The sequence below is a fragment of the Scardinius erythrophthalmus genome (assembly GCF_964197995.2).
Source record: "Scardinius erythrophthalmus genome assembly, chromosome: 24".
In the NCBI taxonomy this organism is placed as follows: domain Eukaryota; kingdom Metazoa; phylum Chordata; class Actinopteri; order Cypriniformes; family Leuciscidae; genus Scardinius; species Scardinius erythrophthalmus.
In genome coordinates, this window is record NC_138244.1 from 21928384 (window position 1) to 21955508 (window position 27125).

The 27125-nt window shown below is 36.2% G+C and overlaps 1 protein-coding gene across 2 annotated transcripts; it reads right to left on the minus strand.

Annotated features, from left to right (window-relative positions):
- Positions 1-27046, minus strand: nap1l4a (nucleosome assembly protein 1-like 4a). Of its 2 annotated transcripts, XM_081356344.1 has the most exons (15): positions 26966-27046; positions 23426-23472; positions 21733-21811; positions 19680-19839; positions 18785-18868; positions 18496-18627; positions 13912-13983; positions 13676-13815; positions 12692-12837; positions 6578-6594; positions 6033-6152; positions 5684-5719; positions 5554-5604; positions 4645-4677; positions 1-965 (listed from the first exon to the last, which is right to left on the minus strand). In XM_081356344.1, exons 2-14 carry the CDS (start codon positions 23457-23459, stop codon positions 4672-4674), a joined length of 1077 nt encoding a protein of 358 aa, XP_081212470.1. In that variant the 5' UTR covers positions 23460-23472; positions 26966-27046; the 3' UTR covers positions 1-965; positions 4645-4671. The 2 variants fall into 2 exon arrangements, with proteins under 2 accessions (XP_081212470.1, XP_081212469.1); XM_081356343.1 differs by lacking the exon at positions 4645-4677 and having other exon boundaries at positions 26966-27039.
- Between the last annotated feature and the right edge of the window lie 79 nt (positions 27047-27125).

Consider the following 27125-nt stretch of genomic DNA (forward strand, 5'->3'; position numbering starts at 1 on the left):
TCACGTCGCACAACATTTAATAGAATCTTTGTCTATTTTGTACAAAATGGAAACAATGCATTACAAACCAAAGAAGTTCCAGATAAGGCTATGGCTTTCACACAGTTCAAACGCAAGGTAAACCTGCAATAGCTTTAAGATCTGCTTGTTAACATTCTCAATACTGTAACTGATGCAATTCTGTGCATGAATGCAAGCAACTCGACACATAACCACATGGCGAAAGAAAATATGGTTGAAATCCCATGTCAACGTGCATGGCATGGATATGCGTTACGTCACGCAAGGATTGGGAATTCGATGACGCCCAACCCTGGAGACAAATCATAAGAATTCTATAACCTCAAACCACATCGTCCAGCAACCAATGAGCAGGACGATTCACATCAAAACACTTTAATAAACTACATTGTAACAGCGTTATCGGAAATTTCAGTTATGTCAAATTCCAGAAGACAGCAGGCTCATTTTGTTGGCAAAAAAACCCTGAGTGATGCTACACTGGACGATGCCTTGGAGTTTATATCATCTGGGGAGTGTCCGTAAACCAGCTATGCTGCAAAAATGGCAAAGGTTGCAAATGGAGGTTAAGAATTCAAAACACATGGCATCTTTGCTGGACCTCAGACACCAGCTCTAGGCAAACATTTTGAATATAGAAAAGGTTTCTTAATCAAAAACAAAACGTAGTACTTCTTTAATACATTACGCAATTTGGGGGCTAAATTTTGGAACTTATGAATGAGAACACTGAGGTCATTTCTGTAAAAGTACACAGTAGAGAAATAAACAAACATGCATTTCCTAAACAGTGTTTGGTTTCCTATTGCATTAGTGTGGCGAGTCCACGAGGAAATTAGGCCTGCATCCACATCGTAGAATTGTCTGACGGACAGCCGAGTTGTGCCGTGGCTGTCCGTTCACGAGTCTTACTGCTGTTTGCACTCTGCGGGAGGAGGGTCTTTCTGGAAGAACAAGACGGAGATAAAAGGCATTGGAATAGTTTAATTCATTCATAATACATGCTTGGTTTGGTAAAGGTGAAGTATGAAATTTCTGCACCAGTAGTTGCATCAAACGGAATTGCAGAAATATTGTTTCCAAAAAGGTTTTGGCACCACCCCTGTCTGTCATTGGTTAGTCCCGCCCCCAAATCATGCAATAGACTGGCTCAGGAATGATGTCAGAACCCGAAAGTCTAATTCGTCGCTGGTTCCTTTGAGATTTTCCTATGGGGTTTGAGAATGGGTTTTTATCCATTTATGAGTCAAATAAAGCCTGTGGTAAACATAACTTGATACACTGACATTTTTGTCCAATGGCGTAAATTACACACACTCACACCCCAAGCTGTCTTATTTAGTTTATTAAAAACGTATGTTTTCAAAAATGAACATAACTGCTTCAAAATCCGTGTTTTTGCAATGGATGTGCGATATTTACGTTGTAGAACAAAATGTCAAAGTATAGTCAAGTTATGTTCAGCACAGGCTTTATATTACACATTCACTGTATTGCCTAAAGTATTGGGACACCCCTCCAAATCATTGAATTCAGGTGTTTCCAATCACTTCCATGGTCACGGTTGTATAAAATCAAGCACCTAGGCTTGCAGACGCTTCTACAGACATTTGTGAAAGAATGGGTCGCTCTCAGGTGCTCAGTGGATTCAAGCGTGGTACCGTTAGAGGTTGCCATCTGTGCATTCGTGAGATTTCCTCACTACTAAATATTCCACGGTCAACTGTTAGTGGTATTATAACAAAGTGGAAGCAATTGGGAATAACAGCAACTCAGACTGAGGTGCACAGAAGTCAGTCAATAGCTACGGACCTCCAAACTTTGTGTGGCCTTCAGATTAGCTCATGAACAGTGGAATGGGTTTCCATGGCCGAACAGTTGCATCTAAGCCTAAGTGCAATGCAAAGTGTCGGATGCTGTGGTGTAAAGCCACCGCCACTGGACTCTAGAGCAGTGGAGACTCACGCGAATCACGCCAATCTCTGCCTGGCAATCCGATGGACGAGTCTGAGTTTGACGGTCGCCAGGAGAACGGGACTTGCCTGACTGCATTGTGCCAAGTGTAAAGTTTGGTGGAGGGGGGATTATGGTGTGGGGTTGTTTTTCAGGAGTTGGGCTTGGCCCCTTAGTTCCAGTGAAAGGAAGTCAATGCTTTGGCATACCAAGACATTTTGGACAATTTCAACTTAGTGGGAACAGTTTGGGGATGCTCCTGTTCTAACATGACTGCGCACCAGTGCACAAAGCAAGGTCCATAAAGACATGGATGAGCGAGTTTGGTGTGGAGGAACTTGACTGTCCTGCACAGAGTCCTGACCTCAACCCGATAGAACAGCTTTGGGATGAATTAGAGCGGAGACTGAGAGCCAGGCCTTCTCGTCCAACATCAGTGCCTGACCTCACAAATGCATTTCTAAAAGAATGGTCAAAAAATCCCATAAACACACTGAGCTGAAGCTGTTATAGCTACAAAGGGTGGGCCAACTCCATATTAAACCCTACGGATTAAGAATGGGATGTCATTAAAGTTCATGTGCATGTAAATGCAGACTACCCAAATCTTTTGGCAATATAGTGCAAATCGAAAAACCCCAAAGGAAAATCACGGAGGAACCAGCGGTGAATTAGTCTTCAAGGTTCTGATGTCATACCTGCACCAGTCTATTAAGCCAGAGGTTAGTATGTCATGCCCAGTATTTTACTGTGAAAAAATGATGTACTTCACCTTTAAGGTTAATTTAGAATTGAGAAGTTTAGTCGTCAATGTCTAAGAAAAACTTCACAAATGTCATTTTCACACTTTTGTTTGTCCAAATCCAAGTTTGATTGTCTGATCTGCTTTTAAACTTACGTTTACAGGGAACTTCTGCTAAATACTTTCACCAAAGTACTGCTAGAAAGTAGGGATGTGCGAGACTTTTCGACTAAACTGTGTTTCTACTGCTAATCAACCTGGAGCGTAAAACAAAATCATTTAATTTTACCTCTGATCTTGTATGCACTCGTTTTATACCGATTTAAAAGGGAAACTTTGCTTAACAACAAGATCCTATATTAATATCTTAACGAACAGAACACCTTAAATATTGTATAGCTGCCGGTACACGTCAAGCTTTTAGTACCGTTTTTGTTTACAGCTACTTTTCATACATGAAATGTGTGTTCAAACCCGGATGCACAAGAGGTTGCCGTTGAGAAAGAACAACGCTAACTTGACGTGTGGACTTATGTTACCAACTTTTATTTGAGGAATATTGTTTATAATATGCTATTGAGTTTGTATCTATTGGTCCTGCACTGCCTGTTGATTTTAATAAATGAGTCTATGTTGGCTAACGTTGATTAACTGAACGCTTAAGTTTAATGTACAATGAAAGCACATCGCATATATCGTCGCTGTCTCCATATTTCCTCATTTTATTTTTTTCATAAATCATTACAATTGGTTACCCTTTACATCTGTCTGTGGGCTTTGCAGATATTTAACCAATGAAAAGTATTAAAAAGAGCTTGTGACTAAACCTCGTACCTCCATTGGATCTTACCGACACAGTGCTGTACAGTTTGGACCGTCTCTGCTTGTTTGTAATGCAAGGGTTAATAAAGGACTGGTTCTTTGAATAAGTACAGTGTAACTATACAATAAAGGCTGATGTTTTGTGTTTGTCATCGAGTCATGGCCAGTACTGTCAAAGAATTTAATTTTTAATAACATGAGATTTTGGTCAATTAACAGAAAAAAACTTAGCAGCCACATAGCTACAATAAACTTTATAATCTGTAAGTTGATGAAAACGTAATGCGATGCACTTACTGCCTCGGTTACTCGTTCTGTTGATGGACAAAAACACGTATGTTCGATATTCTCCAAAGTTCGCTGGTCGTAACTCCATATGAGCTTGATTTTGGTAAAATGTTAATAATATGATGACACATGCAAGTGTTTGACCATATATAAAGCCACAATATCAAATTGAGAACATAGTGTTTAACTATTTAAAAAAAGTGTTTTTCCCATTTTTTGAAAAGTTGTGTTTTTGGAGATACAAGGTTTTTTATAGACATCGACTATATATGACCTATTTTTCTGCGGCATTCAGTGTGAGATTTGATTGTTTGAGTCAGATTTAAGTAGGCTATTTCAAATAGATATTCATATACAAGCCGTTTTTGACTGCTTTTTGATCTTTGTTAGACTAGTCTGTTACAAAAGTTCTATTTAAACTTTAATGAAAGTAGTTGTGCTGCATCTTTACTAAACATCATTGATCATCGTCTAACATCACCAAAACCTGATATCTGAACGGTAGAAAGTTTTATGAAAGAAAATAACAACATTTATTTTTATTACTATTTTCAATTAGCAAAGACACATGTAAATGTACATAATTACTAGCAGTAACATAGTTACTCCGCTACAGACTGCGGTTCACATGAACCGAAATCCAGACCGCTGATTTCAAACCAAACTTAACAGTCAGTTATCCTTTGATCCACACACAACCCCTCTCATGTGAAAGTGACATAAGAGTTAAAGCAGAGGAGAAAGACTAGAATAAAAATAAAGGGAAGATTGGAAAGATTGATGGGAAAGAGAGCCACATCCCTTCTGGTGTCTCTTACCTAGAAATGCATGAAGTGAGAAATGAATTATGCCTGTAAAAGGGGAAGTGGAGGAACAAACACACAGGTTTACACGTCAGGCATGCAACTGATTATGAGCACCATACAAGTTAATCAGACCACTTTCAATCCAGACCACTTCAATCAAACACAGATCAGCAATAAAAGTCTATTTAAGTATTCAGAGACAGCTCGGTTTGGAACAGAACACTACTACCATGTATCCTACAATGCAAATTTCTCAAATTGCTAAAAGTTGAGACATTTTTGCATTAAAATCTGGATTTCAAATATAACCAGTAAGTCATGTGTAGCTTGCTATGTTTGTGGCTGCCAATTTTATACTGTTGGTAACAATTTACAATAAGGTTCATTAACTACATTAGTTAGCATGCACTACTAATAAACTGCACTTATACAGTATTTATTAATCTTCTTTGTTAAATGTTAATTTCAACATTTACTAACACTTTATTAAAATCTTGTTAACATTAGTCAAGCCACTGTGAACTAAAATGAACAAACAGTGAACAGTTTTATTATTAACTAACATTAACAAAGATGAACAAATACAGTAACAAATTTGTATTGCTCATGGTTAGTTCATGTTAGTTAATACATTACCTAACGTTAACTAATGAACCTGATTGTAAAGTGTTTCCACTTTTATTTATTTATATTAGTGAAGTGACGGTGAGAATATCCCCCCCCCCCCGAATATACTGAATATTACTATATTTCAGTAACCCTCTTAATATTTTAATAAAACATTAAAATATTAAGAGGGCTACTGAAATCTCGCCCCAAAATCACATTACACGAATTAATCAATTGCAAAAAAAAAAAATTGTTAAGAAACCGGAAAACTTAAATTTTTAAGGATTTAACTTAAAGGATTTAAATTCTCACCGTGGGGTCAAAATCGCCCTCATCCTCTTCTTCACCTTCCTCATCCAGGTCCTGAATGACAATAACATTTTGCTTTTTAATTTTTTATTGCCCAAAAATAAATAAGGCTCACAAATCAAATGAGTCTCACCTCCTCCTCTCCCTCTTCAAGATCCTCCTCTTCAAACTGCAAAACGGCATGGAATTACAGAAATATTATAAATCAAATGTACTATTTGATTCAACAAAGAAACAGAGTGATATATATTAAATATTTAATTCAATATTGCCATTGAGGTTAATTTATTTGTGATTAAAAATGATAAAAATCAACTGAATAAAAATAAAAAGGTGACCCAAGCCTAAAATAAAGTTCCAAAATAAATCCCAATAAAATGAAATACTACATAACCCTCTAAGCCAAAGCAGAGCAAACACATATATCATTTTTTTTTTTTTTACATTTTTCACAGGATTAATAGTCAACAGACTGGACGTACACTATCGTCGTCTTCTAAGGCCTCTCCTGTGAAATAAAGCACGGCTCTGGGAATGACCCTCTCCCGGAAGAAGTGCCCGGTCTCAAAATCTGCAGCTAGAGTGAAGTCCAAGTCTTCATCCTGGACATAAACACATGCAGTGAGCAGACAGCATACTTTTGTCTTTCTTTTTTTGACTTAGAAACTTAAAGGTGACTTTTACTTTTAACAATTACAGGACTGAAAACACTAACAGCATCTCCTCCTTTCATATTAATGAAATACGTTCAGTGTGTGACATGCTTGAGTTTAGAGAAGCTATCTAACAAATCCTTGTGGAATGACTGTACTTGTGTTTAAGCAGCCACATGTACGTTACTATATGAAGAGTTGACCGTAACTGACGCAGGAACTCTTTCAGTGTTTCCTGTCCGTGACGGGTTTTCTAAACTTGCGCTACAGTGTGTGTTTGTGTAGGCAGCTAAAAGACGTGTACTGAATACTGCAATGATTCACATGTTTACAAACACAACAAAACACTGAGAACGCAAGGAAGTCTCACTCACCATTCCATCAGGTGACGCTAGAAAAGAAAGGAAAGAAGGATTAATACTAGAACAGGACTAGAAATAGTAAACAGACCATTTAAATTGTGATAATATTTCATAATACATTTTATGGTATTTCTGATTATATATATATATATATATATATATATATATATATATATATATATATATATATATATATATATATATATATACACATATATATATATATATACACATATATATATATATATATACATATATATATATATATATACACATATATATATATATATACATATATATATATATATATATATATATATATATATATATATATATTTATTAGTACACCTGTTCAACTGTTTGTTAACACAAATATCAGCCAATCACAGGAATAAATTACATTTTACAATATAGTAAAATAGAAAACGGGTTTAAATTGCAATAATATTTCACAATATTACAGTTTTTATTGTATTTTTGATCAACTAAATGCAGCTTTGGATAGCATTAGAGACTAATATATCTGTACACAATGTAATCATATAATTAAAAAAAATTAAAACAGTATAGTTAATACTACCATGATGTACTAATACATTTTATTTAAATGTATTTAAATTTTCATTCATACCAGAATGCAATAATTGCTTATTACTGTTAATAAGAATTTGGGGTGAAAATGATTATTTGTCATGAAAACAGGGTAACAATGTAAAACAGTCCCGAATTTTCTTTCTATTTTAGTGTGAAATATGAGCAAGACATGTTCCTGACAGGTTTTGTGAGATTCAGCCATACAGCCGCAAGTCATACTTTGAAAAGGTCCTGATCAAAGTCAGGCCTGAAGGAGACGCCTCTTCATGTGGATCTTTGGAAATCCCACTTTCTTCTCAATTTGATGACTTAATATTACACTTAATATTCAACAATATTATTGATCTGACTGTACTGATGCTTTTGAACTAGAACTGAACTGATCTGGATGATATAATCTTTTGCAGAACTGCTCAATTTAATAATTGATGATCTTTACAAGATCAACACTGAACTGACTTTAACAGCCGAAATGCATTTTTCCTGTTATCACTGTAAAGCTGCCTCAAAACAATCTGAATGATATAAAGCGCTCTATAAATAATGGTGACTTGACTTGAAACACAGAAAGCATTACATCATTCAGTTCAACCTTTTCAGTGTAAATGCCACTCCTAAGACGGGAATGTTGTGGAAATCACCGCAGTAACAGATAAATTACACACATCCGGCGCCGCGTTCATTGACTGTAATCGTGTCACTTTCCCACAGTCTGAGTGCAGGACGGGCGGCATTCTTTACCTGTCGCGGCTGACGGGAAACATCGCGCTTAAACATCTAAAGCATTCAAAGATAAGCATTTTTGGAAGGCTTCTCGAGGTGAAGGAAACACTGCAATGTCATGACGGTTGAGGATACAACTTCAACTGACATTCCTTGGCTGGGATGAAAGGCTTTTTGCCTGTGTTTGGCTATTAAAAACTGAAGAATCTCCTCAAACTATCAAAAGCCCTGTTGTAGCGACTGCTTTCCTTTGACCTGTGTTATTGAGAACCTTCACACACACACGCAATAAACATATCTTGGCCTAAATATGACTGTGAGTCATAAGTAGAACAGGTTAGAAACAGGTACAATTTCTGCACTAAAAAAATGATTTTGTTTAAAAGCATTTTCAAAATGCATTTATTAAAGGTCCCGTATTATGCCCCTTTTCACAAGATGTAAAATAAGTCTCTGATGTCCCCAGAGTGTGTATGTGAAGTTTCAGCTCAAAATACCCAACAGATCATTTTTTACAGCATGTTTAAATTGTCATTTTTTTGGGGCTCAGAAAAACGCGCTGTTTTAGTGTGTGCCCTTTAAATGCAAATGAGGTGCTGCTGGACGACGCAGGGGGCGGAGCTTCATGAGCTCGCACTCAGTCTCTCAGGACAAATTCATCTCACGGAATGATGATAATATCAGAAACTCTCAGTAACGTGTTCAGTTCGAGTCGGACAATAATGCCTACAGAGTCAGAGTGCTGTATAGAGATGGAACAGGTATAGTTTAGTAGTTTAATTACCGTTATTATAACGTATTTGTCATCTGCTTGTATGTATCCATTATTTATTAATAGCCTACAAGTCTGCTGTTTCGGACCAGGTCCGAATGATGATCAAACATGTACTGATGAGTTTAATAAAGTTTATTGTACATCACACAAAAGATGAAGCGTCAGTTTTACTTCAGAAAATCACCGTAAGAGCTTAGTAAACACAGTAAGTTATTAGAAGTGCGCAAGACACATAAACGAATTTCGGTAGAGTTGAGGGAGCATTCCTGTGGGCAGAGGTTAGTCAAAAAACGGTTCTAGTGACGTCATTAAAGAAGGAAGTAGAGGGATGTAGTCCAAACGGGCCGTTTGATGTAGGTGACTTCTGTTAAATAAAATATCTCGCTTGGCATTGAACTCTGAGCTTTATAATTTTACAGATATTATTTATACTCTAACAACAACATTACACACTAACTAAAGTTTGAAACATGGGATCACGAAGAACGGGACCTTTAAAATGGCTAAGAATATAATAGAGCTGTTATTATATAATACAGATGTTTGTTGTGAAAATGGACAAAATGCACAAAAAAGTATGAACATGGTTAAAATATGGCTAGCTGTGGAACGAGCAATATTCAATTAGTTTAAATGTATGAGACTGATTTATTGATAGGTATCCAAAATTGATTATTGCATATTTAAATATATATATATATATTTATTTATTTATTTTTCTAGAGAATGACTTTTACAGGCTGATGGAAAACAGTTTTCTTTGACCGCACACTTTATAAATCAGCCAATCGCAACCGCAGGTCACTGGTTCTCCTCTGTTTACTTCCTGATTTTCTTTAAAAATCTGATTGAAATATATATTTGTGCCTATAAATGCAAACCTATGCATCACTAGGAAATATTTTGTCCTGATTAAAAAAAGAAATGTCCATTTAAATCTACACTGAATGATCAAACACAACTAGGTTTTTTGTTTTGAGGAAAATATAATTGTCACCAGTCACATTAATGAACTGTACTCATCAGAACAGAATACGCAAGTACAACGGAAACAAATTCGTGTCACTGACAATAGTTTTCCATTAAAACAGGACATATATATGTATTGTGTAATGTGCATTTTTCAGTAACAGGTTTGTTTTTGTGGCTTGAATAAATATGCTTCATATAGAGAAATAATTTAGATCGCAATTCCTCTTTTCTTTTGTGCTGTTTTATCAAATACTTTAATTCAAATTCATTGACGCCACTTTTTTGGGCATAAAGCGCCCAAGCGTCTTTGTCAACTCATGGCAATTATTAGAGAAGTCACAGAGAATTAAAAAAAAATTTTTTTTTATTAATTTTAGCACAAACAGTGACTGACTGTCATAAAGCTGAAAGCAATACAGATTTATTACATATACTCAAATCTAATTTGTGACTTTGATAATCTGGTTTATTTATCATACATATGTTTTAGCTAGTAGAAGTTCTCAATGGCTGGTCAGTGAGTTGGCTGGTGAGTGAAAAGGTTAATTTCAAACCCTGATTATTATTATTATGATGTTGTTGTTGTCCCTATTTAATCAGGTATTCAATATTCCTGCTTTATTACATGGCTTGGCTGAATTCCAATGTAGAATGCGGTCTGTTATTTCTTGATAACAGACCGCTGCGAAGTATAACAGACCGTTGCCATGAAAAACAGCGCGTTGCTATGGACGCGGAATGGACTATTTTCTTTAGCGGAAGCAATACAATCGTTTTTAAATCAATAAACTCCTTTTTAAATAAAGAATTTGTGTCAAATTATTTATTTATTTTGTAGGTAACTTCCAATTATTCAAGATCCCTCCGCTTCGCGTCGGGATCCCGTTCAGCCTGTCGGGGTTGTTATTCACTATAACAACCGGCTCACTATACATTATCCCTTACTTAACCGTTAACTGTTATTTTCAATTCATTGACTTAAAAATTTGGTCACATTTTTTTTTTTTTATTGGGTGTCCTTAACTGCTATGTATGTACTATGTAAAAAAAGGACAATGTAGTTGTTATTGTGTAAATTTAATAGCAACACTGCTATTAAGGTGGGATATGGGTAAAGTTAGGGACAGGTTTGGTTGTATGGGTAGGTTTAAGGATGGGTTTAGGTGTAAGAGAAGGTCAACAGTGTAATTAAATTACAACTGTTAACTATATTACGGTATATCTCTTAAATATACGTACAATGTAAAAACATGCATGTACACAAGTGCACTGTATCAAATTATTAATGTAAAGGTTAGTACATAGTAATTCAAGACATCTAATATATAGTGGGGCCAAAAATTTGATTGATGTGTATTTTTGTCCAGACCACTGCTGAAGATGCACAAGCTGTCAAGCGCCACCTGGAGGAAGTTTGTATTACACACAAAATAGATCTGAGTTGGAAACATTTGCCACCCAGTGGATAGTCCACCAATCCAGACAAACATAATTGTATGACGCCCCCTGCTGTCCAGAAGACACTAAAACTTACATTTGTAGCATCTAATTAAACGTATATCATAAATACAATTTGAGAGAAATTTCACAGTTTTTAAAGTCCCCATGAAACCAAAATTGAAGTATGAATTTTTAGTATGAAGATGTTAGCCTTACTGATATCTATCAGATTCAAAACAATGACAAAATTCTTTTTCAGAAAATATAGGCATTAAAACTCACAGTCTCTCACTTCCGCCAACATGGATCAGTGATTTTGATGACATCACTCTGCACTTCAGCTTCTCATCAGATTTTCTGTCCAATCAAATGCTCTCTAGAATCTGAAGAGTCCCTTACATCATAAATAGATGCTGAAGCTGCGGCTAAAACCGGTCACTTGTTCACACATTTACTATTTTCTACATGATGAATGGCACTTAGTGCACTATATAGGGGATAGGGACCGATTCAGAGTAAATATGGTTTCCATTGGGGCGAATGAAGTCTGGTTTCACGTTAGTGTCCCGCTAAGTGCCGTAGCTCTGGTCCAGAGACACGATACACAGAGCGGATCATGTGATCGAGTCGCGCCACAGACCAGAAAACGTATCGGACCCTTTTAAATTTTACACAGAATGCTATATATTAAAACGATATGGAGGAGATCAGGAGGAGAAATGGTTCAGGATTAGAAAGGAAGCTGCTGCTTTTTCCCGAGCTCAACGGCTCTGGCCGCGCAGTGATATAAACTAAATGCTATTGGCTATTTTAAAAAAGGGAGGAGCAGCTCGATATGTCCCTCTGTGTCTTCCTGTTTAAGTGGAAATGACGTCAAGACACTACATAATACTGCGTGTTTCAAGGCACTTCAGTGGACCTTAAAGGATGATATTCCTCATGACCTCAAACACTTAGGGGGTGTTTTCACACTTGGCAAGTTTGATTTGATTAAAACTAACTCTGGTGCGATTGCTCCATTAGTGTGAATGCTTCCACCAAACAAGCAGATCGAGACACAGCTTTTCATAGGGTCTCGGACCACTTCCAAACAATCTCTGGTGCGGTTCCACTGAAATATGAACGCAACATGGACCAAAGACATCTAAACTACCCACAAATAGGTAGTGAGGTCACAAGATGCAACCCTAAAATGGACTGCAAAATCATATGATCATCCAATCATATTTTGAAAAATCAACAAACCAATTCAATAAACCAAACCAATTCACTACCTGATATAGGTCATATTTCAAAAGCCTTTTCATGAAGCGTCATTAAACAAGAAAAGATTCCAATCCATTTGAAAACACACTCAATTATCTTAATCCCAAGATTTCAATCTAATTAAATCATACCAACAAGACCAAATGACTCAGTCTGTCACACTCTCGTAATGCTAAACTATATCTGTTTAGGTTGTTTCTCAAACTAAGATGGGGCTTAATCTTTTGATGTACCGTTTATGGCGATTCTCTATTCTTCTGCCTGGGAAACCAAATCCAAACGAAATAATAAAATAAAAAAATACTAAATTCAACCAAGGTTAAAAATGATGAATTTGTTGCTGCAGTGTAACTTACCTTTAACCGGAGAGAAGAAGTTGAAGAATGAATCTTGTGGAATCTCTTTGGAGACAGTCCGAATGGTCCCTCTTCCTTTGTGTTTCTGCTTCTTTTTAACAATTTTTACTGTCACATCCTTGCCTTTTTGCCAGTCAATCTTACAACTAAAAAAAAAAAAATTGGAAAAATGCATAATTTAGAAACACTGGTAGTCCAGATTTATGTAAAGAACAGAATCAAATGTAAATGCCAAGTGAAAATGTTTAATTCTCTCCCAAACAAGCCACAAATTGATGTGTCATTCATGCTAAATCAATTCTACACTACCGCTGAAAAGTTTGGAATAATTAAGATTCTTTATGTGTTTAAAAAAAGTAAATACAGTGGTACAGTGGCCTTTCGGCGTGCTTATTCGTGCGCAAGAATGGTTTGACAAATCAATTTGAATTCCATAACTTTTTGTTGGCATGTTCTGAAGATGATCTGGTTCAATTTTCGTGAAAATCGGAGCAACGCCCTGGGGGGATTTGAAAAAGTAGGTTTTTCTGAATTTTTAGGGTGCGATCGAATCGTCTTGAGGCTTCTAGCCCTTACAGTTCAAAAGTTATTAACATAAACTTGAGTACCAAAGAGTACCAAACACATTTGAACAGTTGGTGGCGCTAGAGGGTTTAAATTAGAGACTCCAAATTTGCTATGGTGATAGTTCAGACTGTCCTCTAACTGTGTGCCAAATTTCACAACTTTCCCACAAGCGGTTTTATGGGCTGCCATAGACTTTGAGCGGAAGAAGAAGAACGCCAACGATTACAACAAGTGCCTACATACCTTTGCTGCACAATATTATTGTTTTACTGTACTGTGATCAGATAAATGCAGCCTTGGTGAGCACTTTTGTTTTAAAAAAAAAAATTTCAAACCTTTGATTGGTAGGGTATATACTTAAAGACTTTTGGTTAGGATTTCTATTAGAAAGCGCCACTAACTAGTTCTCCATCTTACCCTTCACAGTCCACGATCTCCGGCCCCTCGAAAGAGAATGGATCTTCCGCGTCCGGCTCTGATTTCATCTTGTAGACTTTAGTGAGGACCGAGTTACTGAAGAAACTGTTGGGCTCAAAGTGGAACTCTAACGTGAAACTCTGTTTTTTTGACAAACAATTGACCAATATTAAAATTGATACCTGTATATATTTGTTTACAAGTAAAGAGAGGCTAGTTTAGCTGGTTTGACAAACCATTGGCTGTCCAGGCTCAGAAAACTTCACAGTGATGTCCTGCAAGTGTTTCAGGATTGGCTCATCATGCTCCTACAGGAAACAAAAAAGATCCCAGGAGGGTTAGCCTAAGCCGTCATGGATTCAACTTCGGAAATCACTGTGTGGAATGGAAGAAACATGGCTGAGAAAATCCACAAAATACCGACTCTGAGGATACAGACTCAGTACACTCCTACTGATCACTTGATTATTTAAATGAAATCAAGAAAATTATACATTAAATGACTACATAATCAGATTACATGTGAACTGTGCATATACCTATACAAACTTGCATATCCTCTAAGGGCTTCCTGTCACAAAAACCACATCCTGTGTAAACCACATCAACCCTTTATGCAAAGGGTCAAAGCAGTCATCACTATTTATGCAATGTCCTTATAGTAGTAATAGGACTAGAATTTTTAATGACATGTCAGCAGCTGAGGCTATTTTCATGGCAAGAGCAAAGTTACACGTTACACAAGAGCTGCGTAAATACAAAACAAAAACCAAACTAAAAATAGAGTAGTTTAAAATTACGCAAGATATTTTAAATGCACATATTATATAAAATTATAATACTTCATCAGGTAAAATCTAACTAAACAAGTCCTTAAATTACCTTACTTAAAAAAAAAAAAAATAAACTAAAATTACTTTTTTTTTTTATAATATATTCCTGTTTGCGCACAGCTTCACTGTCAAACAAATATATTTATTGAAGAATGGTATATCTAAATATCAGGTCAGGAGTTCTGAAGCTCTCTCTCTCTCTCTCTCTCTCTCTCTCTCTCTCTCTCTCTCTCTCTCTCTCTCTCTCTCTCTCTCTCTCTCTCTCTCTCTCTCTCTCTCTCTCTCTCTCTCTCTCTCTCTCTCTCTGCACACATCATACACACACACAGCAGTGTTTTTCTTGGCTTGTGCTGAGGTGAGTGGCGCTGGCGATGAACAAAAGATTAGTGAGTCCATAGCAACGCTCTGTTTTTCATGGCAACGGTCTGTTATACTCCGCACAGCGGTCTCGTCAGTTATCAAGAAATAACAGACCGCATTCTACATTTGAATTCAACCAAGCCATGTAATAAAATACAATGTAATACAATAAGCATATATCACCACTAGGTGATATGCTTTAGTTATTTTGTTTATCCTATTTACCTGCATTGCCCTGTCAATTAGATGCAAATGTGCGCATTTTAACTAGTTGACGCCTAATTTGCATACAGAACGTCCCCAGTTAATGACTTAATTACATCTTTCCCCCTGAAATTTAGAAATCTAAATTGGTGAATTTAGAAGAAATCTACAGATGCAAACAGATGGAGGATACACTCTAAAAAAATGTAGTAAATCTGAGTAACTGCATCTGGTACATTAATAAATCAAACTGAGTAGAAATAAGTTACCATTAATAAGTTAACATTAAACATTAAAAATAACAATATTTATAAATTAACTTTTTATTTATGAGTAATTTAACTTTTTTTATTTCCTCTAAACCTTTATAAAATAGTATTCCATATAACCACAAATACATACATGACATTGGCCTTTATTGAAATTTTACTCAATTATTTTGGTAAGTTTAATTCAAACAATCAAGTAAGATTTTCAGAGATTTTATTAAGTTAATAAAGTTAAATATTTCTGTAATATTTACTAAGCCACAGAATATTTTTAAGAGTGTAGTAGGTTTAAAACAAACTCCATCTAAATGTGGATTTTGAAGGTTTTATTTGATGATGATGATACAGTCCTCCCTGCTCCTCAAATGTGAAACTAAGTCCATGTCAGTCACCATCAGTTATTGTGTATGTGTGTACATGCATAGCAATAATAATATTAATGTATTTGATTAAAACATTAAGGCAATTCAGTATTCTGATGCTTGGTTGTGTGAAGCTAAAAAGTAATTTTACTTGTGAAACAAAAAGTATTTAAACAATTAATTTACGGGAAAAAAATGATAAAATATACGTAATTATGAGAAGTGCCCTTTATTTCACTTGAGCCCCTGTTTTGTTATTGAAAAGAAAGTGCACAGTTCATATTTACATATTAATCTAAACTCGTTGGGAAGTAACAGTTCCGCCAAAGAAAAAAAAAAAAGAACTAAAAAGAACTTTGTATATCAGGGCCTTAAAGGGGACATATCACGCTAAATCCACTTTTTTAGCCCTTAAATGCATTTTGTTGTATATTTGGAGTGTTTAGAAGTACAGAAAAGTTGAAATTATTCTCTTCAGGTGCTTCGTTGATATCTTTATATTCAGTTTTGGCCTTATTTTTCAACCTGTTCCGATTTTTCTGTTATCTATGACTTTTTGTGAACTAATACGTCACAGTATTTGCAGCGGACCTGCCAAATAAGGACATTGACTTCCAGCCCAACACTTCGAGCAATCCGCCATTTTTATTTCTCGCTGCAATTTTGTAGTCCAAGCTAAAAGATGCAGAAGTTACGAGAGGGTAAGTTAAAATGTTCGGTTGTTGGATGTAGTAACCCACACGCTTCATTACACCGTCTAATGTAGATGAACTGCCGCGCTTGTGACAGGGCGCATGTTTAACTGAAAGAACGAGCAGAGAGAGAGAGAGAGAGAGAGACCCGGTCGCGCGCACTCTCTCTCTCTTCGGAGCCAGGCGAAAGTGTAAACAAGACACCGTCTCCAAGGTGGTAAAAGGTCGGAAGACCAAAGTTTCATGTGTAAATATAACACACCATTGCGATACATCCATATGAAGACGTTGTTCTGCAGGTTCGTCCGTCTTCATTTTCATCTCGCTCCGGCTCTGACTCTGGCTCGAACATGTAAGGCTGGCTGGACAAGTCTTCCGTTGTTGACATTTTGTTAATAACGTGTGAATAAAAAGTTTCTGTGCCGCTAGATAATCGTATCTCTGCTATCAAACTACAAAAATGGCCGAACGGGGTGGAGTTGAACCGAGTGTCAGCTCTGCAACCTGGAGAGGGGGCGGGGTATGAAGTGTCTCAATTGTATTTAAAGAGACCGCACCAAAACGAGTTGCTCTCAGACGCACATCAGAAAAGGGGTAGAAAAGGGGCCTGTGGAGCTATAATAATGAGGAATTCAGACCCAAGCATTGCAGTTCCGCTTTATATAGACTACAAATGTATGATTTATATGTAAAAAGGAACGATTTAAAAGCATGATATGTCTCCTTTAATGCATGGCTTATTGCGTTATTATTTCACTTTACTGCTTTATTATTTTATTTTATTATGTTTTATATTTATATTTACTGTTAAATTCTATTTAAAATTCACATTAAAACACAAATTAGCAAATATTTTTCACACTAATCAACCGTAACTCATTAAAGGTCCCGTTGCATGCGATTCCATGTTTCAAACTTTAGTTAGTGTGTAATGTTGCTGTTAGAGCATAAATAATATCTGTAAAATTATAAAGCTCAAAGTTCAATGCCAAGCGAGATATTTTATTTAACAGAAGTTGACTACAAAAAACGGCTCGATTGGACTACACCCCTCTACATCCTGCATTGGTGACATCACCAGAACCGTTTCTTGACTAACCTCCGCCCACAGGAATGCTCCCTCAACTCTACTGGCTACTTGCGCACTTCTTATAACTTAGCCTACTGTGTTTACTCAGCTCTTACGGTGATTTTCTGAAGTAAAACTGACGCTTCATCTTTTGTGTGATGTACAATAAACTTTATTAAACTCATCAGTACATGTTTGATCATCATTCAGACAGCAGACTTGTAGGCTATTAATAAATAATGGATACATAGCCTACAAGCAGATGACAAATACGTTATAATAACCGTAATTAAACTACTAAACTATACCTGTTTCATCTCTATACAGCAATCTGACTCTGTAGGCATTATTGTCCGACTCGAAATGAACGCCGTTACTGAGAGTTTCTGATATTATCATCATTCCGTGAGATGAATTTTTCCTGACAGACTGAGCACGAGCTCATGAAGCTCCGCCCCCTGTGTCGTCCAGCAGCACCTCATTTGCATTTAAAGGGGACACACTGAAACGGCTCGTTTTTCTGAGCCCCAAAAAATGTCAATTTAAACATGCTGTAAAAAATGATCTGTTGGGTATTTTGAGCTCAAACTTCACATACACACTCTGGGGACATCAGAGACTTATTTTACATCTTGTGAAAAGGGGCATAGAACGGGACCTTTAAAGGTGCATTGCTCAAGTCTCTGAGTTTTTGCAGAACCATGCCCCCTCTGGCGACAAGCGAAACTGCAACCAGAGGTGTGCACGCTCATGACGTCACGCCCAATCTCAAATTCCGACCCGAATCCCTCTTATTTATTTTACTGTACAGGATTATAGAGGCAATCGCAGTGATCAGAAGGGCTCATTCAGCCCATCAGGCAATTGTTTAAGCATGTATGGGTTAGAAAAACGGGTATTTTTAACATGAAATGTTGCGCAATGCACCTTTAACCGCAAACATGTCCGAATGTGAATCTGACTGCGATGTAAACATGTCTTCTGCGAAAGCTTTGGTGAAGAAATTAAGCAGAAGTAATGTGAAAGTTCACCTGCAACATTTCTCCAAGCATATCCACATGTTTAAAGATGGTGAGCCAGAAATCCGGGATTCCTTTCGGATCAACGGCACTGGCTGAATCTGCCTGCTTCTCCTCCAGAGCAACTTTTTTCTGCAAATCTGCCTGTGGGAGTAAATCGGTTTATAAAATCGACAATTAGCACGCAATCTCTAAATGAGAAGTTCAATGGCTCAGGGCTTCCATAGAAAGGTTTGCCAAGAAAATAGGTATTTGCAATTGATATGATGTGGTTTCAGGATTCTCACAAGTATCAACTTACAGCAAGCTCGTCTTCCTCCTTGTCACTTTGCCATTCGCATTCCTCATCTGTGGGTTCAACAGCACCAGTCACAATCTCCCGTCTCTGAACACAGAAGCATTGTGTTATGTGACAACATCATTTCAAGGACACAACACTTCTAGCAATCAATTCGCAAACAATTGTGTAAGAAATAACTGAAGCATTTGCTTGTCCAAAGAATTTTTTTATAAATCTGTTTCATGCTGGTCTTGAAAATATTTCTTTGGACAGGCCTGTAACAGGAAGGCTGGCTTCCCTTTATATGCATTGTTGGTAAAAATTGAACTACTAGCTCATCACCAGCCAAGGAAATGGCCATGCTTGAATGAGACCAGTCGGCTCTTTGTTGACTTAAACACTCATATTGTGACCATACACAATGTTGTTTATATGTCTATGTGGTGTTTTTAATATGCTTTAAGACAAACCATGTACAAATGCATAATTCAACAACATTGCTGAGTATTTTCTCTTTAAAACTGCAGTGAACCAAAGACAGTCTCAAAAACGTGGTTTGAAATCGCTGGTGTTTCTGACGTCACAAACGACCTTGTAACCAATCAGATCAACACGTGATCGTCAACAAGTGGATCTCTGAGCTGGAGTGAGTGAGTGGAGGCGGGGCTCATTTGCATATTCATAGAACCGCGTATACTAAATGAGGCAAAAGTGAAGTTACATTCAAGCTATTTTAAGGAATGAACCATTTTTTAATCAAGGAAAACATTCAAATATGTCATTTTGGTTATCAAAGATTAGTTTTAAGGGATAAAATTATTGACTACAGGGGGACTTTAAGTAAACCAGCTCTGAACTACCTTACACCGAGCGAGTTTAAACAGATAATTGGTACTACAGGGATTCGTTTGCATACCTTGTCAAACATAGGCTGGTAAAGCCCAGCATACTTCCTCTCAAGCTCATGGACCTCTTCGTAGAACTTCGCCTCTATGTTGGCACTCTGGAGCTGGAGCCTCTTTAGGGCATAAACTCTTCTCTTTACGGTTTTGGGCAGGAGGTTGAAATTCGGTATTCTAGATAGCCAAAAGTTAGGCAACAGTTTTACACAGCATTATTACAAGTTTGAGAAACTTTACAGACATTTACTAAAACAAGTTAAAGAACTTAACAAAATTAAATTTATGACACATTATGTTTACCAAACACAAGTTAGCTAAATTTGACAGATACGTTTTTCGTCTTTAAACCAAACTTGGGTTTTCAGACGACAAAGTTTAAATCCCGTCTGGCTAGCATTCCCATAATGTTACGCATTAGGTCAGAAGGTGGAGAGAAGGTTGGAGAGAAGGCGTCTTTTGTGGCTGTTTTCGACTACACTACCGGTCAAAAGTTTTCGATCGGTAAGATTTTTAATGTTTTTAAAAGAAGTCTCTTCTGCTCACCAAGGCTGCATTTATTTGATAAAAACAAAAAACAAAAAAAAAAAAAAAAAACAGTAATATTGTGAAATATTATTACAATTTAAAACAGCTGTTTTCTATGTGATTAATATATAGTAAAGTAATTTATTCCTGTGATCAAAGCTGAATTATTACTCCAGTCTTCAGTGTCACATGATCCTTCAGAAATCATTCTAATATGATGATTTGATGCTCAAGAAACATTTATGATTATTATCAATGTTGAAAACAGTTTTTTATTTCTGGATTCTTTGATGAATAGAAAGTTCAAAATAACAGCATTTATCTGAAATGGAAAACTTTTGTAATATTTAACACTACCCTTCAAAGGTTTGGGGTCAGTAAGAATTTTTATTTTATGTTTGGGGGAAAGAAATGCTAAAATACTTTTATTCATCAATGATGAGTTAGGCTAAACTGATCAAAAGTTACAGTAAAGACATTTATAATGTTAGATAAGATTCTATTTTAAATAAATGCAGTTCTTTTGAACTTTATATTCATCAAATATATATTTTTTTGAATTACACAACTGTTTTCAACATTGAAAATAATAATGCATGTTTTTTAAGCATTAAAACAGGATATTAGAATGATTTCTGAAGGATCATGTGACACTGAAGACTGGAGTAATGATGCTGAAAATTCAGCATCTGAATAAATTACATTTTAAAATATATTAAAATAGAAAACAGTCATTTTAAATTGTCATAACATTTCACAATATTACTTTTTTTTATTTATTTTTTATCAAATAAATGCAGCCTTGGTGAGCAGAAGAGACTTCTTTTAAAAATATTCAAAATCTTTCTTTTAGATTAATCGATCTAAAACATTTGACCGGTAGTGTACGTCTGGAAGTGGTTAAAAGCATTTTTAAAAACATTTTAGACCCCGTTTACACCCGTATTTAGCGTCGTCAACTTGTGATCCGATCGACCAAAACGCATCTTAATACCAGGTGTGAACAGGGCCTACGAAACAAGTTTATGAAACTTTACAGGTATTTACTAAAACAACAAGTAACAGAACTTAAATGAAACAAGTTTATGACAGATGTTTACAAAACACAAGTTCGCTAAATTTTGACAGGATTTTGAATTAAGTTTACAAAACTTCATAGACGTTTACTAAAACAAACACGTTACAGAATTTAAATAAAAACGGACTATCATAACAGATATTTACAAAACACAAGTTTGCTAAGTTTTATGAAACAAGTTTATAAAAATTCTGACATTTACTAAAACAACACGTTACGGAACCTAACAAATGAAAAGGGATTATGAAACTTTATAGATGTTTTCAAAACACAAGTTTAGTGACCTTTACAAATGTTTACGAAGCACAAGTTTTTGAAACTTCACAGATATTATACAAAAGAAATTTAACAAAATGTTAGGTTTATCAAATACAGAACTTGAGCCACCATATAGAAATATGTGATTTTATTTATCATCGTTGCTTTCTAATATAAAAATTTGCTTAAATAAAATTGCTTCATACCTTTCTACTTGTAAAAAGCCCTCTGGTTTGTCGGACTGAGAAGGTTTATCGGACTGAGGTGGTTTATTTCCTCCTTTCCCTTGAAAAAAATGAAAGCAAATATCTCATATGTACAGCGGTCATAGAGATAGCTGTATAATTTCAGGTTATTACTGCTTAAAAAACGTAATAAATTATTGTAAATTCTTTTTTAATAAAGAAAACTTTACACGTTTAATGAAAAATATGCTTCTTTCTGGGAAACATAAAAATAAAATGATCCTAGGTTTAGAAATGTATTTTTATGTTTCCCAGAAAGAAGTCAAATTTTCATTAAACGTTAAAATATATATATACACTTATACACACACAGTTGTAATCAAAATTATTGGCAAATCAGGTTTATTGGCAAGATTAACAGACTTTCAGCCATTTGTAATAATACAAATCAAACAAAAGTGTCTCTAAATTCGACTGGAAAAGCAACTTTTAATGACTGCTGCAGTCTCAAAATTATTCAACCCCTTCATGGAAAGCATCTTTATAACTAAGTAGAACATCCATTTGCTGTTATGACCGGCTGCAAACGAGATGAGCAATGGCCTCCAGTTCAGTAATATTCTTGGGTTTGTGTGCTGCAACCGCCTTCTTCAAATCCCACCAGAGATTTTCTATGGTGTTCAAGTGAGGTGACTGATGGCCACTGTAGAGTCTTCCAGGACTTAATCCTTGGTGGAATTTGAGGTATGCTTGGGATAATTGTCTTGTTGGAAGGTCCAATGATGCCCAAACTTCAGCTTCCTCATGATGTTTTCTTCTAGGATTTCCTGATACTTCAATGAATCCATCTTGCCCTCCACACGCTGCAGGTTTCCAGTGCCAGAGGATGTAAAGCAGCTCAAGAGCATCACCGAGCTCCACATGCTGAACTGTAGACAGTGTGCTCTTTTCAGCATATGATTCATTCTTCTTCATCTAGACCCGCTGATCCATAGGGCTGAAAAGTTTTGGTTCATCGCTCCACAGAACAGAATCCTAAACTTCTGTGGCTTATTTATATGATTATGAGCACGTTTCTTGTGCTTTTGGGTCAGTAGTGATGTATGTCTTGGAGTTCTGGCATAGAAACCACATGCGTTTAGTACATGCCTATAACTGTGCAAGCTGAAACCTCAGTGCCTGTTGCCAGCGAGTCTTGCTGCAGGACTTTTGCAGTAACTCAAGGGTTTTTCTAATGGTGTCTATAGGAACTTTTAGTTCCTTTGCTATCTTTTTGTATCCTGCTCCTTGTTTGTGAAGGGCGATGATATCTTCTCTTAACTTTTTGGACCATTCTTTTGACTTAAACATATTTCTAACATGCAGTCAAACGTGACACTCAACAAACCGAGCCAGTTCAGATATTTCATGTGTTCTAGCTCAAGCACACCTGGTGCAACTAATGAAGCCCTTGATTGAGACGACGCCTGTTCTGCAGATTTGTGCTGTTGTGAGGGATTCTTTTCAGGGGACTGAATAATCATTAAAAGTTGCATTTTCAGTTGAATTTGGGGAAACCACTTGAAACATTTGTAGTGTTGAGCAATTTCAATTACTCTTGTTTGATTTGTTCATTGCAAACAGCTGAAAGTCTGTAAATGTTGCCAATAAACATGATATGCAATGGGGGCTGAATAATTGTCAATTATATAAACACACAACACTAAAAACCTACCTTTGGCTTCACTCTTTTCATTTTTTTTATCCATTTTCACTCCTCAGCTATTTATCAAAGAAAAAAATTAAGACAAGTAAGTGGCATGCTCACATTGAAAAGGCATATACTGTGTTCCAAATTATTATGCAAGTGACATAGGATTTCAGTACAATAAACATTCAGATTTTAGCTTTTCAAATAAATTGTTTGTTTTATTCCTCATATCTTTTGGATAACTGGGATCAATCTCAGAGAGGTTTGTTAAGCAGTTCGCCAGGTCTACTTAGGTAAATGGAAAACGTACTTAAAAAGGTTGTTCCACATTATTAAGAAAGTCACAGTTCTCATGCAATATAGAAAAAGAAAGATCTGTCTGAAGATGAAAGCATGAAATGGTGCAATATTTTGTGAAAACTGAATAGAGAATTAATCAAATTATAAAGATTTGTGATTGATTTAGAGCACAGAAGAACTCGATCAGTTAAAAGGCTCATTAAAGGGATATTTCACCCAAACAATTTAATTATGTCATTATTTACTCACCCTGAATTTGTTCCAAACCTGAATGAATTTCTTTCTTATGATGAATATATCAGAATTCCATACTATGGAAAATAATGGGGTCCATCAACATATTCTTCAAAATATCTTCTATTTTGTTCATCAGAAGAAACTAGAAAAAATATGTAGCGCTCCAAACAGGAAAAAAGTCCTTGTACTGCAGGTCCATGTACTACAGGTGCGTAGAGCCAATGGTATATTGAAGAATGAACAAAAAGGGCGGCTGACCGCACACTGATCCACTCAAGACTGGAAAAGTCTACAAAAACATTTTTTAATTTTATAAATTGCATCGTACAAAAAGTACAAAATGCACGTAAGTTAAAAACAAATAGACACCAGCAAGCAAACGTTTCAGCACATTGCTATATTCAGTACAGTGCTATCTTCAGTGTCTATTTGTTTTATACTGTGTAGCGTACTCATATCATAAAATAAAAATAATGTTTTTGTAGACTTTTCCAGTCTTGAATGGATCAGTCTGCGGTCAGCCACCCTTTTTGTTCATTGTTCATCAGAAGAAAGAAATTAATACAGGTTTGGAACAACTTGTGGGTGAGTAAATGATGACAGAATTTAACTTTTTGGGTGAACTAATCCCTTTAAGGGGAGTTTCTGTCAAACAAATTAATTGTTTTAAAAAGGCAGATAAAAAAGAGCCATGGTTGAGCAGCAAACAGGTATTTGAAGTTGCTAGCGTCTCTAGAGTCTTAAAGGGATAGTTCACCCAAAAATTCTGTCATTAATTTCTCACCCTCTCACATCTCATGTCCTTCCAAACCCGTAAGACTTTCTTTCATCTTCAAAACACACTTTTTGATGAAATCTGAGAGCTTTCTGTTCCTCCATTGACAGTAACTGCAACTACCCATTTAAAGCTTCAAATAGTTTATACAGAGATCGTAAAACTAATCCAATATGAATCGAGCGGTTTAGTCCAAATTTTCTGAAGAGACTAGATCGCTTTATATAAGCAACAGATTTAATTTGGGCTTTTATTCACATATAAACATTCATCAACACACACATCAGTCGTGGTAAACAGGCTCAAGCAAGTTCGCTTGACATGTAAGAACCAATGAGGTTCATTCTCGTGTTACGCAGCACGTTTGAGCTTCAGCAAGAACCAATGAGGTTCATTCTCGTGTCAAGCAGGTTCGTTTGAGCTTCTGCTTATGTTCGCTGATTAATGTTTATGGGCCTGAATTCAGTCTGTTCATCACATAAAGCGATCGAGTCTCTTCAGAAAATTTGTTTTACGATCTCTATGTGGTAGTTGCGTAGCTGTCAATGGAGGGACAGAAATCGCTCAGATTTCATTAAAAATAGCTTCATTTGTGTTACGAAGTTTGGAATGACATGAGGGCGAGTAAATAATGACAGGATTTCAATTTTTGGGTGAACTATCCCTTTAAAGGTCCCGTTGCATGCGATTCCATGTTTCAAACTTTAGTTAGTGTGTAATGTTGCTGTTAGAGCATAAATAATATCTGTAAAATTATAAAGCTCAAAGTTCAATGCCAAGCGAGATATTTTATTTAACAGAAGTTGACTACATAAAACGGCTCGATTGGACTACACCCCTCTACATCCTGCATTGGTGACATCACCAGAACCGTTTCTTGACTAACCTCCGCCCACAGGAATGCTCCCTCAACTCTACTGGCTATTTGCGCACTTCTTATAACTTAGGCTACTGTGTTTACTCAGCTCTTGTGATTTTCTGAAGTAAAACTGACGCTTCATCTTTTGTGTGATGTACAATAAACTTTATTATACTCATCAGTACATGTCTGATCATCATTCAGACAGCAGACTTGTAGGCTATTAATAAATAATACAAGCAGATGACAAATACGTTATAATAACCGTAATTAAACTACTAAACCATACCTGTTTCATCTCTATACAGCACTCTGACTCTGTAGGCATTATTGTCCGACTCGAAATGAACACCGTTACTGAGAGTTTCTGATATTATCATCATTCCGTGAGATGAATTTTTCCTGACAGACTGAGCACGAGCTCATGAAGCTCCGCCCCCTGTGTCGTCCAGCAGCAGCTCATTTGCATTTAAAGGGGACACACTGAAACGGCTCGTTTTTCTGAGCCCCAAAAAATGTCAATTTAAACATGCTGTAAAAAATGATCTGTTGGGTATTTTGAGCTCAAACTTCACATACACACTCTGGGGACATCAGAGACTTATTTTACATCTTGTGAAAAGGGGCATAGAACGGGACCTTTAAGAACATCTCATGCAGGCTGGCAGTTGTGCATAAACTTGCATTTCAGACACCCCTTACCAAAGCTCAAAGAGAAACGTTTACAGTGGGTGTAAAAAAGTATTATTAATAATAATAATAATGTAACATGTCCCTTCTGTATTTGTAAGATGCAGTAATCACATAAAAGTATGACTAACACCAGCATGGCTTTAATTACTAAAGTATGTGATGAGGATGATTATGATATGAGTGGTTTGCAAAACAAGTGGATCAGTTAATCATAGCTGTCAATCATAACACGAAGTGTGCATCACAGAAAGACATATCGAGTTAGGCTATTAAAACTCCTTTAAGTGTATTTATGTTTCCTTATGATAAACTGATAATTATATGTTATCAATGTCAAGTAAACTGTCTATTTGTTTGTCTGTGTGTTGTTTTTTTTTAGTTTTATTTTATTTTATTTTTTTTTTGAAAAACTACCTAAAGAAAAACTCTGGTAAAAAGAAGAAGCCTGAGCAGCTGTAACACACCAGTGGAACTGCATGTCTTGTTGCTGTCACTGTGCTGTCATGCATGTGTTAATGGCAGTTAAATATCCCAATGCACATGTGCAGCATGCATATCTCTCAACACCTCAGTTTCAAACCTTATAAAGTCTTGGGACGAAGTTGTTATAGCTCTTTAAAACCACATAAACTATTTCCAAACCACGAGGCTTCAGCTCTAATCGCGATTTAAAAAAAAACAAATGTTTTCTTTGACTTACCCCCACGTTACGCTCCAGACCGTCCTCACGCTTCTAGCAGACGGAGAAGTGCGATGGCATGTCGCATCATCCTCAACTCTCATTGGACGACTGGCTGTCATTGGTCACGTGCACTGGCCAATCAGAGGCGCGCCTCTGTATTCCGAAACCTCATTGGTTG

What these genes read in the sequence shown, in the direction of transcription:
- nap1l4a (XM_081356343.1), bottom strand. Translation starts at nt 23,459, where the DNA reads ATGGATAAAAAAAATGAAAAGAGTGAAGCCAAAG. An exon ending in GAGATCGTGGACTGTGAAGG is followed by an intron (nt 12,838 to 13,675) that starts GTAAGATGGAGA and finishes TTTTTTTTTTAG; the next exon opens with TTGTAAGATTGACTGGCAAA. An exon ending in AGGGCGATTTTGACCCCACG is followed by an intron (nt 966 to 5,553) that starts GTGAGAATTTAA and finishes TTGTTCTTCCAG; the next exon opens with AAAGACCCTCCTCCCGCAGA.